Source organism: Chlorocebus sabaeus, chromosome 1 (genome assembly GCF_047675955.1).
Source record: "Chlorocebus sabaeus isolate Y175 chromosome 1, mChlSab1.0.hap1, whole genome shotgun sequence".
Taxonomy (NCBI): domain Eukaryota; kingdom Metazoa; phylum Chordata; class Mammalia; order Primates; family Cercopithecidae; genus Chlorocebus; species Chlorocebus sabaeus.
The window spans coordinates 98,904,981-98,920,635 of record NC_132904.1 but is presented as its reverse complement, the minus strand read 5'-3'; the positions used below and the strand labels follow the sequence as shown (position 1 = coordinate 98,920,635).

The window sequence follows — 15,655 nt, the reverse complement described above, 5'->3', positions numbered from 1 at the left end:
AAAATGAACAATAGGTGTTCAATAAAAAGGAAGATGCCTGAGGAGGAGGTGAAAATCGAACTGGCCCCTGGCATACATCTTGTAACTGTGTTGTTTTCTTCTCGTCCTTACTAGACCACCCTCCATGCTGGTAAGGATCACATCTCTTCTGTGTCTGCAGAGCCTCCTAGTATAGTTCTTGGTACAGAGAAGGTACTAAACAAGTGTATGGAAAGGCATGAGGGAGGAACCAGCTGCCAGCCTAACAGGAACGTGATAGGGAGGAATAGCAGAGTGAATTCTGCTCCCTGGAGAGTGAGGATGCCAGGATGAGAGGCTTGGGGAGTTTTGAGCAGCAACAGGGGGAAAATATCAGTCTAGCCTGATGCCCTTGTGGCTGTGATTCATGCCTCTTTTTTTGTAACTAACAGGGGTTATTAATTGTCGATTGAGTATGTGGAAATGGAATGGAATGGGCAAGACCTGTGGGAAAAGCATAAAGAAGCCTGGACACTGTCTACAGTGCCCTGTCAACTTTGCCCATCTGTTAGTCTCATGCCCTAGGAAGCCAGGCTGCTTTTCTCACCCTCTCTGCTCAGCTTCTTTGCAGTTCAATTCCAGTTCTGGGAATGAACAGGATCACCTTTCAAGCATGTTTCCTAACACAGACCTGAACTATGCCTCCGTTGTTAGCTCTCATTGTCCTTAATACAGGTCATTATCACTTTAACTGGAAGTGCCTCTTTCATTTATTGCCACAGTAAACAAACATCCTATTTATGTTCATAGATTTTAGTGGAATGAATGATAGTTTGACTAAAATGTGGTAGTAAATTTACTGCAGATATACTGTAACTTATTGGAATCCCTAGTTGTTATTTTTCTGTGATTATATATATACCATTGTTTTTCCCTTTTGAAACTTTTTTAGTTTTTGAGTTTAAAAATTTAGGAATTTATAAAACGTTTTCAGAAAATGTACAGTTATTTATCATGCTGACTTTTTTTTTAAGCTGTTTTCTCTTAAAAAAAAATTTTTTTTTCGAATCTAGATTTATCGAGTATTTTTTCATTTGTTTGTTTGTTTTTTTGTGACGGAGTCTTGCTTTGTCACCCAGGCTGGAGTGTAGTGCCTGCGATCTCGGCTCACTGCAACCTCTGCCTCCCAGGTTCAAGCAATTCTTCTGCCTCAGCCTCCCCAGTAGCTGGGATTACAGGTGACCGCCACCACGCCCAGCTAATTTTTATATTTTTAGTAGAGACAAGGTTTCATCATGTTGGCCAGGCTGGTCTCAAATTCCTGACCTCAGGTGATCGCCTGGGCCTCCCAAAGTGCTGGGATTACAGGTATAAGCCACCATACCCGGCCTGTCTAGATTTTTTTAAAGATCTTTTTTTTAAAAAAAAATGTAGATTTTCAGTTGTATGGATTTTGATCCCCAGGTAATTTGAATTCAGAACAATGTTTAGAATGAATCTGTTGACTCTGCAATGAGGAAAGGCCTCTTTGCTTTCTAAACAATGAATGTTTCTGGAATTACACTGATATTTAGTTGATGGGGTAAGGTTGTACATTCTATAGGAAAGAGATTCTCAAGGTTTTCATGTTTTTAAAAATTCCCAGAACCCCACATAAGAGTAGTTATTCTTAAATTTACTCAAGCTGCAGACCATTCCTAGAATCACAGACCCCCCAAAATAACTATGGCACCAGGAATTTATGGTTTATGTCTTGAATAGCTCAGTATTTTTGACAACTATAATAGGAAATGAAAAGCTGCTCCTGTCCCATTTAAAAATAACTATGAGATTTTTAAAAATTGGATGTGTATTTTCAACTCCAGTTTAAGTGTATATCTGATGCCCTGATGAAAACAAATTGTCATCCTTAACTTTGAGACATTTAGGTTAAAGGAGAACAATGGCACTTAGATATTTTTGGACTCAAGGTTGTAGGAATAAGGTTAAGTTATTTCAACACAACAGAGATAGTCGGAATGAATCCAAACTTTGATGAGTACTTTTACTTGAAACTAGAAAAATGCACTGCTTCATTGTGTCCTTGGCCTTGTTGCAATATGGTGGCTGTCTGGTATTAACAGAAAAAGGTCTGGGCCTCACTTTTTTCTTTTTGGGTGTTTGCATTGATAAATCAAAAATACCCCAATAGTGTCTTCTTCCGTAAGATGTTATTCAGATGGTAGTTATGGTAACCATGGGAGCTCGGAGATCTCACAGTGCCTATTCCTCAGCCTCCCATAGGGAATTGTACAGTGCAGCTCTGTAGGGGAGTTACATTTAATGAAACTAATGGTTAAAAAGAATTAGTTGAGCACTTCTCAGGCACTGTGCGAAGTGCTCAACACAGATTATATCAGTGAATTCTCCCAAACTCTTGTGATAGCCCTGATTTATAGACAAGAAGAAAGGATAGTGAATCTAAGGTACCCAAGCAGGTAAATCGCTGAGCTCATCCAGAGCTTGAGCTTGTACTCACCATGCCTAGGTAACATTACCGGGCTTGGTGAAAAGAAGAGCTGAGCAAATGGAAGCTCTAATTCTAATCACAGAAAAATTAGGAGTAATAGTTTTACCACCAAACAGGAATGGAGAACTGATTGGGCTGTTGGAATATATTTTTTACAGCAGTGCCAGACGTCGCTCATGGCCATGTGTGCGTTCTTTGTCGTCTTTCACTGTGGGCTGAACACTGCAGCTGCTGGGAAGGAAGGTGCATGGATGCTGTTATTACAGTCTTCACTTCATTTTTCCTGTAATTATGTTAGTTGAAACCAGGAGTTAAATAGAGAAATTCTTATATCTCTGATTGACATCTATACATGATCTCAGCTTTCATTAAAACAAGTTTTGTGAGTGGTTTGACGAGTATTTACGGACTGACTTCGTATCATGGTGACTAGTTTCAAAGATCTGCAAAAGGAATCGGCTCAATACAATCACTAGTGCCAGTTGTACCACTGCACGGAGACATATTTTTTATAAATGAAAAAAACTTTGAAGCTGAGTGTATTCATTTGCATGGGCTGCAGAAACAAACGACTGGAAACTGGGTGGCTTAAACAACAAAAATGGATCGTCTCACAGTTCGGGAGGCTGGAGTCGGAGGTGAAGGTGTTTGCAGAGTTGCTTCCTTCTGGGGGCTTTGAGAGAATCTGTTCCATGCCTCTCCTCTGGCTTCTGGCGGTTTGTGGCAATCCATGGCATTCCCTGGCTTATGGAAACATCACCATGATCTCTGTCTTCGTCTTCACAGGGTGTTCTTTCTGTGTGTTTGTGTGTCTGTCTCCAAATTTCCCCTTTTAATAAGGACACTAAGCATAATGGGTAAGTAAGCCTAACCTAACGACTTAATGACCTTTGTAAAGATTCTCTCTCCAAGTAAGGTCACATTCTGAAGTACTGGGGGGTTAGGACTTCAACATATGAATTTGGGCAGGGTGGAGAGGGGAACAGTTCAACCCTTAACACTGGGCATGGACAACTGTATGTCACACACACCCTTTCCCTGGTGGCTCTCCCCTCCCAACTGCACTAGCTGAGGCGTTATAGATAGAATGTCCAATTCACTGAATAAGTTCTCTTTAGTAGGGTGCAGCTCCTGTCCAGAATAATGCCAAAATAATAAAACTTTACAGTGATTCAAAATTGAAACTTGTCCCTTCTGCCAGCCCAGGCCTGCTTCAGGCTTAGAAGCCTGCAGTGAGAAAGTTAATGTTGTTGGCTTCCTTCCCTGTTCCACCTCTTCTCCTCAGTTCTGCTGTTTGCCACCCTTATGGAATCAGGCCTAGAGAGGCTTAAGGGACAAAAGCTGTTTGGTTGATGGCTGGGCTGTTTTCATTTGGCACAGGTGCCCTCTGGATGGCAGATGTGTGGTTCTCATTGGTAGGTTCCTGGGAGATCCTCCTGCTAAGCCTCCCTCTTCAGCTCTCTTGATGCAGTGGGCCTCTCCTCCAGCTGGCCCATGCTTTTGGTGCTCCACCCCCTACTGGTGACCTCTCCCCCTCTCTAGGCTGTACTCTCTTGGGGAAGCTATCTTTTTTTTTTTTTTTTTTTTTTTGAGACGGAGTCTCATTCTGTGGCCCAGGCTGGAATGCAGTGGCACGATCTCAGCTCACTGCAAGCTCTGCCTCCCAGGTTCACGCCATTCTCCTGCCTCAGCCTCCCGAGTAGCTGGGACTACAGGCGCCCGCCACCACGTCCGGCTAATTTTTTGTATTTTTAGTAGAGACAGGGTTTCACCGTGTTAGCCAGGATGGCCTCAATCTCCTGACCTTGTGATCCACCCGCCTTGGCCTCCCAAAGTGCTGGGATTACAGGCGTGAGCCACTGCGCCCAGCCCCAGGAAGCTGTCTTTTTTAAGGCAATCCCATGTCATTTGTCTTCCATGGAGTTTGATTTGGTTCATGGGAAACAAGAACCTTTGCTGTTAGTGGAGGTGTGGTCTACTCCTAGTGCAGCCTTTTAAACTTAGCTGATGGGTAGATGGAGCTCAGTCATAGTGTCTTACCTTTGTTCAGGCTTGAATCAATTCCTACTGTCTGTGTCCATCTAAGTCCAGTAGATGCTTGTCCAGCTCCTCAGGTAGTGCCCTGGAAGCCTTCCCAGGCTGGTGTGAGGTGGAGGATGGCATTTTCCTCTTTTCCCCTGCCATAGACAGAGGACACCCTGCACACCGACACCCTCCAGCAACATATGCGCCTCAGATTCTTCAACCTTAGCTTATCGGAGGCTGGAGGAGACTGAGTGGCTAAGATGGGCAGAGTTAGATAAAGCTTCACCCCTTGCAAGTCCCGCATGGATGGTCCGTTCTACATCTCTGTGCAGGTGTTAACTATGCCACTCCTAGAGGTGCCAGTCAGACCAGAGTTGGGATGGTATCATTTGCAGAGGAAAACAAGTGACTGTTTACTTAACTACAGAAGACTGGGTCATCTGATGTGAATTCCAAGAGCATCCTTGCATTTCATTTACACTTTTAAGCATCAGGAAACACAGTTTAATGCAAAATTTCCTTTGCCTGTTTTGTCAATTCATAGAAATTGACAAAATTTTTTGTGTCTTTAGCACATTTGGATTGACTTAGCGGAGAACTAACCTATTATAGCTTCCCATTTTTGCCCATGTAACTTTGTGCAGTATCTCTGAAGAATGTTTTATTATACCAGAGGCCAGGGGGAAGGGAGTGTGTAGGTGTTGAATCCAAAAGCAGTATCATGTTCATTGTTTTATTCCGCGGGATCATTCTGTTCTAAAGATATGATATAAACGTTGGTTCTTTGCTGTATTTAATTTCATTGCAATAGAATCCATTCAGCATTTTAAAAGGTGATTATTTTCATGTTAAATTCTATTACTTATATCTTCATAGAACATTCAGACTTGAATAAGAAAAGATTAGTTCAAGGTCATTTGAACTTAGTGCATTTGTATTACCTACTTAGATAATTTTTATTTATTCACCTATGTAGTATAAAAAGCATTAATTCCTTTTACCTTATTAAGAAAATAGATCATACTTAGTAGAAGAGATCACAGAGACCCAAAGTTGAAGAAAGTAGTAGAAATGTCAGTAGTAAAACCTGATACGCAGGTAAGCAGCACTATTAAAACCAACTTGTTTTGACAGTTAAGTCAAAAATAAATAATAGTGGGGGCCGGGCATGGTGGCTCAAACTGTAATCCCAGCACTTTGGGAGGCCAAGGCAGGCAGATCACCTGAGGTCGGAAGTTCAAGACCAGCCTGGCCAACATGGCAAAACCCCGTCTCTACTAAAAATACAAAAATTAGCTGGGCGTGGTGGTGCATGTCTGTGACCCCAGCTACTAGGGAGGCTGAGGCAGGAGAATTGCTTGAACCTGGGAGGCAGAGGTTACAGTGAGCAGAGATCGCAGGCACCACACTCCAGCCTGGGCGACAGAGCAAGACTCTGTCTCAAAAATAGCAATAATAATAAATACATATGGGGCCAGGCGGCGCAGTGGCTCACGCCTGCAGTACCAGCACTTTGAGAGGCTGAGGTGGGCGGATCACCTGACTTCAGGAGTTTGAAACCATCCTGGCCAACATGGTGAAGCCCTCTACTAAAAATACAAAAATTAGCCAGGCATGGTGGCACATGCCTGTAATCCCAGCTACTCAGTAGGCTGAGGCACGAGAATTGCTTGAACGTGGGAGGCAGAGATTGCAGTAAGCCGAGCTCGTGCCACTGCACCCCAGCCTGGGTGACACAGTGACACTTTGTCTCTAAGTAAATAAATAAATAAATATCAATCTATGTATCTTTCAAGAATAAGGCCAAAATAGTTGTGGCAGATAGGATAATATATGAAGTACCACTTTTGGTACTTGGCAGCAGTGGTGGGGCAAGGAACCCTAAGGCATTGGTACTGCTCTCACCGGGGGAAAGGAGAAGGCAGGCCCAGTGGTTAATTCTTTGTACCTTAAGTATTTGGACATAAAGAATAAAATGGGAGTATATAGGTGTCTTAGTACATTTTGTGTTGCTATAAAGGAATACCTGAGACTAGGTAATTGATACAGAAAATGTTTATTTAGCTTGAGGTTCTGCAGGCTGGGAAAGTTCTGCAAGCCCCGGTTTCTGGGGAGGGCTTTTATAAAGCTGTGCCACAACATAGCAGAGAAGGTCAAACGGGAAGTGGATAACTACAAAGATAGAAAACCCCAGGAGCATCCTGGCTTTATAACAACCCCCTTTCATGGGAGCTCATCCTTTCCACAGGAACTGATCCAATTTTGCCAGAACGAGAACTCACTACCATGTGAAGGGCATCAAGCCATTTATGAGGGATCTGCCCCCATGATCCAGACACCTCCCACTAGGCCCCACCTGCCAAGACTGCCACATTGGAGATCAAATTTCAATATGAATTTTGAGAGGGACAAAAAACCAAATCCAAACCATAGCAGTAGGCAACATAGGAAACCAATAAACCTGAAAATAAACTGAGACAGGAAATGAATACAGAAATTACATCATATTAAACGGACAAAGACATATGAAAAGCTTTCATTCCCTAGACATTGTATCCTAATAGGTACCTACAGTTGTAAACGTTAGTGAAATTGTGGCGTTAAAAAGAAGATGCAATATGAAATAAAATTAATACAGAAAGGTTTGCCTCTGGTTATATGCCATATTGTATACAAAAAGAAGGAAACCTTTCCTGGATGGAAACAAAAGTAATTGAAGTTTATTTTAAGGAGTACTGGCCGGGTGCCATGGCTCACGCCTGTGATCCCAGCACTTGGGGAAGCCGAGGCAGGCAGATCACTTGAGGTCAGGCATTTAGAACCAGCCTGGCCAACATGGTGAAACCTCATCTCTACTAAAAATACAAAAATTAGCCGGCATGGTGGCAGACGTCCATAATCCTAGCTGCTCAGGAGGCCAAGGCAGGAGAATCACTTGGACCCGGGAAGCGGAGGTTGCAGTGAGCTGAGATCTTGCCACTGCACTTCAGCCTGGGTGACAGTGAAACTCTATCTCAAAAAAAAAAAAAGAAGAAAAAAGGCATTAACAACATCAGTACCTATTTGTTTTTGTTTACATCATACCCCCCCCAAAAAGAAAAACTCAGTTTCAGGTATGAGCGAAGGTATTGTTTGAGTTGTGTATTTTAAATCACTAATTTTTCTTTTCATATCAAATTGACTTTTGGATTTTTAAAACTTTCACAGATAGTTTTAGAACTGTCCTTCCAGCTATGGGAAATCATTATTACCAGTATGACAGCTAGCCACATTCTGTGATGGTATTTCACTTCCTAATGCATAGGGGGAAGTTGGTTTTACTCTTAAAAAGAATAATTTACTTGCACTTCTCATTCTACCAGGAGGGTTAGAAACATGCAGCTACTGAATTTATTGTCCTCAAAGCCCCTTAGAAGGTATAGCAGAGAACTGGAAATTTAAAAACCATTTTTATATTCATTATCCATCCATTCAATAGGTATTTGTTGAAAGCCTACTATGTGATATGAAGTATGTTGAGATGTTCAGACAGATGATTAAGATGTGTCCCTGCACTGAGGGAACTCAGTCTTTTGGGGTTTTTGTTCTTCATATCTTCCCCAAAATTTCTAACTTTATATAAATTTAGACTTGGTTTCTGTTGAGTCTTTAACTAGTTTGAGACATTTTATTGCAGTATAGTGCAAAGTATTAATGGGCTAAGTATGTTAAATGCTGCTGTATTTGTAAGATCTCTTGCTTTGTCTGTGACCATGAAAGTCTCAGTGAAATGGGATCTTATTCCCTAAATTATAGCTCTGGTTTTAATGTTTCTTGATATTATTGCAGAGACTCAACATGTGCCTTCCAACCATACAAATGAAACTTCCAACAGTACTGTGAAACCACCAACTTCAGTTGCCTCAGTCTCCAGCACTATGACAGTCACCACCATGAAACCCACAGCAGCATCTAATACAACAATACCAGCAATGGTCTCAACAAATATGACTTCTACCACCTTAAAGTCTACACCCAAAACAACAAGTGCTTCACAGAACACATCTCAGATATCAACATCCACAATGACCGTAACCCACAATAGTTCAGTGACATCTGCTGCTTCATCAGTAACAAGTATGTATTAAAGCTGACCTGTTTTTCCTCTGCTGCAAGTAAATGCCACGTTTAAGTCATTATTCTGTCTTTCAAAAATAATATAGAAACTTTATATGCCTAGATTTTCCTTAATTCCCAATTAAATGTTCTTCACACAGAAAATCAGAGCTTTAATTACAATGTTAAAAAAAAAAAAGCACCTAAAACCCTTTTTTGTTTTGTTTTGTTTTTTTCTAGTCACAACAACTATGCATTCTGAAGCAAAGAAAGGATCAAAATTTGATACTGGGAGCTTTGTTGGTGGTATTGTATTAACGCTGGGAGTTTTATCTATTCTTTACATTGGATGCAAAATGTATTACTCAAGAAGAGGCATTCGGTATAGAACCATGTAAGTTTTGAATGGCCAGGACTTTTTAAAAAAATGGTTGTTGCACATCTTTAATTATGATAAAATATCAAGCCAGTGTTCATCTCAGGGATGAATAATTGATAGATTTATGAGTTACATTCCCATTAACCCTCTTTGCCCAAAGTAAATTATTTATGTACAAGCTTGTGATTATAATTATTTGCAAATGAAAATGGATGTATGTACTTACAAAAATGTATTTTACTAGTGTCAAACATACTTTACAAGAGACCAGAGTTAACCCACCCTGAAATTTTCACTTACTCATACCACTAATCATAAGAAATACCAGTTCTCAGCAGGCGGTTGACGTAGTATGTCTGTGTCTGTTGTGGTACTAAATAGCATCCTTGGTAAAACCATGGCTTTTGCTTTCCATGACAAAGACAAACAAAAGAAATTCCTCTGACACCCTCATTATCCCTGATAATTTAAATGAGTAGTTAGTATAAATAATATAATTTATCATTTTATCTATAGCAAAACTCTCTATAGATGTGCATTATCAACAAGACCTAATCAACAAACCATGTTTACCCTACATGTAGCTCTATAGGTCTTATGGTTTGAGGACATATCCAAAATTTTGTTGCTCCAATAGTCCTTTTTGTTTATATTTTTTGAATCTTACATGTTGTCTTAGTTCACGCTGATACAACAAAGTATCATACAGCTGGGTGCCTTAAACAACAGACGTTTATATCTCACACTTCTGGATGCTTGGAAATCCAAGATTAGGGTACCACCATGGTTGAGTTCTAGTAAGGGCCTTCTTCACATGGCAGAAAGAAGGCTAGCTAGTTCTCTGACCTCTAATTGTAAGGGTATTAATTCTGTTCATGAGGGCTCCACCCTCATGACCTAACTACCTCCCCAAGGCCCCACTTCAGAATATCATCACACTGGGATTAGGGTTTCAACATATTCATACTGGGTGACACAAACATTCATTCCATTGCATATATGCAAGAGCTAATTCACTTTTTTGATTGTTAATGTATATAAATACCGTAGAACAGATGACTGTTTTCCAAAATTTGCCTTGTGGGTTAACATTTGACATACATGTGTCCCACACACAGAGTTCCTATATCAAAAAGTTTGGGAAATGTTCAGTTGACTAAAGTAAACTAAAACAGTTTACTATAAGACTTCTCTAAGCCTTTAAAATGTTGATATACATTATGATTTTCCAGGATGGAATACAGTATGAACTGTTTCCCAAGTTTTTAACCAAAATACTTGTTAAATGATTAAATCCCTCCCCCTGCCCCTTTTCAAGGGGAGCTAATACTGTCTATCTCTTGGAACTAGTATTGTGTGGAATACATTTTGGGAAATGTTGGACTAGGCCATTGGAGGGAATCTTCCAGTTTTGATACTACATATGATTCAGTACACATAAAAGCAAATCAAACTTCTTGATATATTTGTAAGAAGTACTAAATAAGAACATGGAAGTTTCCCAATTTTCAATTTATTGATATAAGCTCTTAAATAAACATCTCATCATAAATGAAAATTGGATCTAACAGTTACATTACTAATACTTAAACAAAAATGATAATTTAAGAACAGATTTTTTTTTTTTTTTTTTTGAGATGGAGTTTCCCTCTTGTCACCCAGGCTGTGGAGTGCAATGGCACGATCTCATCTCACTGCAGGCTCCACCTCCTGGGTTCAAGCTATTCTCCTGCCTCAGCCTCCCCAGTAGCTGGGATTATAGGTGCCTGCCACCATGCCCAGCTAATTTTTGTGTTTTTTGTAGAGACGGGGTTTCACCATGTTGGCCAGGCTGGTCTCGAACCCCTGACCTGAGGTGATCCTCCCACCTTGGTCTCCTAAAGTGCTGGGATTACAGGTGTGAGCCACCATGCCTGGCCTTAAGAACATATTTTTTAAAGTTATATTTAAATGAAGTTGCATTGCATGTATTTATCCCATCAAACTCACTTTAGCTTCCAGGATCAAATAAGATCAGACACATTCACAGTGGTGTGGCTATAGGCTCAAACTCATTTTAAAAGAATATCAAGGTGATATTTTGTCAGATTAAAGGCATATTCAGAAACGTTCTTTTTTAAGGTCAATACATGAAAGAATACATAAAGGAAACTATGACTAAACAGAGTGCTTTTCAGTGGGCAGGTTTGGGCAAACCTTCCTAGTCTGAGGAAGCTAAGAGGCCAAAGGAAAAGAGGCTGACATACCCGGTTTCTCAGAAACTTTTTTTGGGGAGGGGGACATGGTCTGGCTCTTTCAACCAGGCTGGAGTGCAGTGGTGTGATCACGGGTCACTGCAACCTCAGCCTCCTGGGCTTAAGTGATCCTCTTAGGTCAGCCTGCTGAGTAGCTGGGGCTACAGGCACGCAGTGCCACACCGGGCTAATTTTTAAATTTTTTGTAGAGACAGTGGTCTCACTGTTTTGCCCAGGCTGGTCTCAAACTCTTGGGCTCAAGTGATCCTCTGTTCTGACCACCTAGAGTGCTGGGATTATAAGCATGAGCCACTGTGCCCAGGTAGAAATAAATATTTAATAGGGACTTACAAACAGAAGCTATGTCTGTGTCTGTAATCGCAGCAAGACAAGATAGGTGGATCCCCATGCCATAACCCCCATATCTTTAACCACTACGGTATACTGGATACTTAAGGAACTTTACACAGAACAATGACAATTTTGATTGTGCAGCTTGCAATTGTTCTAATGTTACTTTACTAACAAATAGGAACATAATTAGTCTTGACAGAAATACAAAACAAAGTAATTGTAACTTTTAATATATTACAGAGATGAACATGATGCCATCATTTAAGGAAATCCATGGACCAAGGAAGGAAGACAGATTGATGCCGCCCTATCAATTAATTTTGGTTTATTAATAGTTTAAAACAATATTCTTTTTTTGAAAATAGTGTAAACAGGCCATGCATATAATGTACAGTGTATTACATAAATATGTAAAGATTCCTCAAGGTAACGGGTTTGGGTTTTGTAATAAACATCTGGAGCTTACAGACAGTGAATACAAAGGTTTATATTCACTTTTAGCAAGCTCATAGTAAGACAAACAAGTCCTATCTCTTTTTTTTGTTTGTTTTAATGGCCGGGGGTGGGGGGGCATTGGTCACATATAACCAGTAATTGAAAGGTGTCATCACTGAAAGTGCCATCTGGGCATACAAATAAGGAGTTTGTCACAGCACTTAGGATTTTGGGTATCTTGGAGCTCACACAAAGAACTTCAGTGCTTTTCAGAGCTGGATATATCCTGATTACTGATGCCACACAGAAATTATACAATCAAGTAAACCAGATCTGAAGCATAATTTAAGAAAAACATCAACCTTTTTTGTGCTTTAAACTGTAGTAGTTGGTCTAGAAACAAAATACTCCAAGAAGAAGAAAATTTTCAAATAAAACCCAAAATAATATCTGTGTTTAACCCTGTTAGGGATCCATTGGAGCATTAAAGAGCGTATATTTTTATTAACTTTTGAGCTTTCAATGTTGATGTAATTTTTGTTCTCTGTGTAATTTAGGTAAACTGCAGTGTTTAACATAATAATGTTTTAAAGACTTAGCTGTCAGTATTAAATAATCCTGGCAATATAGGGGAAAAAACACCTAGAAGTTAGATTATTTGCTACTGTGAGAATATTGTCACCACTGGAAGTTACTTTAGTTCATTTAATTTTAATCTTATATTTCATGAATATTTTAAGAACTGTAGAGCTGCTTTCAATATCTAGAAATTTTTAATTGAGTGTAAACACACCTAACTTTAAGAAAAAGAACCCCTTGTATGATTTTCGAAGGAACATTTAGAATTCTATAGAGTCAAAACTGTAGCCTAATGCTGTGTTTATTAACCCAGGGATTGTGGGACTTCCCCCAGGCTACTAAACCCGCAGGATGAAAATGCTGTATTTTCTTTCATGCACTGTTGATATTACTCAGAGATTTGGGGAAATGACATTTTTTATACTAAAACACCAACATATTTTAGAATAAATTCTTAGAAAGTTTTGAGAGGAATTTTTAGCAGGACATTTCCTCCTTCCTGATTTGGATATTCCCTCAGATCCCTCTTACTCCATGCTGAAGGAGAAGTACTTTCGGATGCATTATGTTAATGGACAGAAAAAGCACAGTATTTGTAGAGACACCGGTATTAGCCACAATGTATTTTGGAGTGTTTTCCGTTTCACAGTTTATATTCCAGCACTCAAAACTCAGGGTCAGGCTTTAACAAAAGAGGTATGCAGTCACAGTAAATACTAAGATCGCATTTCTATCTCAGAGGGCCAAAGTAAATCACACCAGTTTCTGAAGGTCCTAAAAATAGCTCAGATGTCCTAATGAACATGCGCCTACATTTAACAGGAATACAATAAAACTATTGTGGTCCGCTTTTGTTTTGCAGAGAATGCTAGATATTAAGAATTTTGAAATGGATCATTTCTGCTTGCTGTGCATTATAACCAATAATCTGATGAACATAGAAAAAAATCCAAAATATGGATATGATTGGATGTATGTAACATATAGAGTATGGAGGAAATTTTCTGAAAAATACATTTAGATTAGTCGAAAGAGATGTGGGCTGATGGCTGAGTTGTATGTTACTAACTTGGCCCCGACTGGTTATGCAACCATTGCTTCATTTCTTTGCAAAATGTAGTTAAGATACACTTTATTCTGATGAAGGCCTTTTAAATTTGTCCACTGCATTCTTGGTATTTCACTACTTCAAGTCAGTTAGAACTATGTGGACCGACCTGAAGTTTCTTTTTGAATACTTGTTTCTTTAGCCCTTTGAAGATAGAAAAACCACTTTTTAAGTACTAAGTCATTTGCCTTGAAAGTTTCCTCTGCATTGCATTTGAAGTAGTTTAGTTATGTCTTTTCTCTGTATATAAGTAGTATAATTTGTTACTTGCAAATACCAGTACTTTCAATGCAGGTTTTTTTTGTTGTTGTTATCTATAAAAATTGAGGGAAATGGTTATGCAAAAAAAAAATTTTGCTTTGGATCACATTTCCTAAGCATAAATTTACCTTCTTAATTATGTTTACTTAGGAAAATGCTCAATTTTGCTTGCATTCCTTGAGAATGTATTTATTTGAAGATCAAAACAATCCAGATGTATAAGTACTAGGCAGAAGCCAATTTTAAAATTTTCTTGAATAATCCATGAAAGGAATAATTCAAATACAGATAAACAGAGTTGGCAGTATATTATAGTGATAATTTTGTATTTTCAGGAAAAAAAGTTACTCTTCTTTTCTTTTTATTATAATGACCAGCTTTTGGTATTTCATTGTTACCAAGATCTATTTTTAGAATAAAATTGTTCTCCTTCTAAAATTTTTTAAGTGTGTGATTTTGCTTTATTTCATTAAACTCAAGATAAATAGAAAACGCTCAAAATAAAAGGGCAGATTGCAAGTGTGGTTGTTTGGGTAAGGAGCAGCAGCACTACCTGGGAACGTGTTAGAAAATGCAAATTCTTTGGCCCCAACCCAATTATGTTGAGTTGGAAATTCTGGGGTAGAGCTCAGCAATCTGTTTTTTTAGAGACAGGGTCTTGCTCTGTCACCTAGGCTGGAGTGCAATGGCACAATCATAGCTCACTATAACTTTGAACCCCTCGACTCAGTTGAAGCGATCCTCCAGCCTCAGCCTCCTGAGTCGCTAGGACTGCAGGCATGCACCATCACACCCAGCTATTTTTAAAATATTTTTTGTAGAGATGGGGTCTCGCTATGTTGCCCAGGCTAGTCTCAAACTTCTAGCATCAAGCGATCCTCCTGCCATGGCCTCCCAGAGTGCTGGGATTACAGGACTGAGCCACTGCACCTGGCCAGCAGTCTCTTTTAATGAGCCTACCATGTGATTCTGATGTACACCAAAATAATGAGAACCACTAAAAGGATTTTTATTTGCAGCTGCTGCTGTATTCTGCTGGACAGTTTTAAAAATTGGTATACTAATGGTAGAAAATTTATTCTCTAGATAAATCAGTTACAAATGCATTAGTGTATGGTATTTTCAACAGTCTTTTTCTCCTTTAAAAGTAGATATAATTTAGGCTGGATGCAGTGGCTCACACCTGTAATCCCAGCACTTTGGGAGGACAAGGCGGGCATGTCACCTGAGGTCAGCAGTTAGAGACCAGCCTGGCCAACATGCGAAACCCCATCTCTACCAAAAATAGAAAAATTAATCGCCCGTGGTGGCGTGTGCTTGTAATCCCAGCTACTAGGGAGGCTAAGGAAGGAGAATCGCTTGAACTCAGGAGGTGGAGGTTGTAGTGAGCCAAGATCACACCACTGCCCTCCAGCCTGGGTGACAGAGCAAGACTACACCTCAAGAAAGAAAGAAAAAACGAGATGTAATTTGCATCTGAGAATGGATTTAAATATTATAGACAACCAAGGTAAAATGATGTTGTCTTAAGAAAAAAAATTTTTTTTTGAGACTGAGTTTTGCTCTTGTCACCCAGGCTGGAGTGCAATGGCATGACCTTGGCTCACTGCAACCTCCACTTTCCAGGTTCAAGCGATTCTCCTGCTCCAGCCTCTCTAGTTAGGATTACAGGTGCCTGCCACTATGCCCAGCTAATTATTGTACTTTTAGTAGAGATG

The 15,655-nt window shown here is 39.7% G+C and overlaps 1 protein-coding gene across 1 annotated transcript in view; it reads left to right on the top strand.

Annotated features, from left to right (window-relative positions):
• TMEM123 (transmembrane protein 123) overlaps positions 1-14,378 on the top strand; it is a 57,460-nt gene extending 43,082 nt beyond the window's left edge. The window contains exons 3-5 of the mRNA XM_008020667.3: positions 8,321-8,608; positions 8,828-8,981; positions 11,795-14,378. Of these exons, the coding sequence (XP_008018858.2) occupies positions 8,321-8,608; positions 8,828-8,981; positions 11,795-11,819 (467 nt within the window). The 3' untranslated portion in view covers positions 11,820-14,378. The remainder of the gene's footprint in view (positions 1-8,320; positions 8,609-8,827; positions 8,982-11,794) is intronic.
• Positions 14,379-15,655: the final 1,277 nt, after the last annotated feature.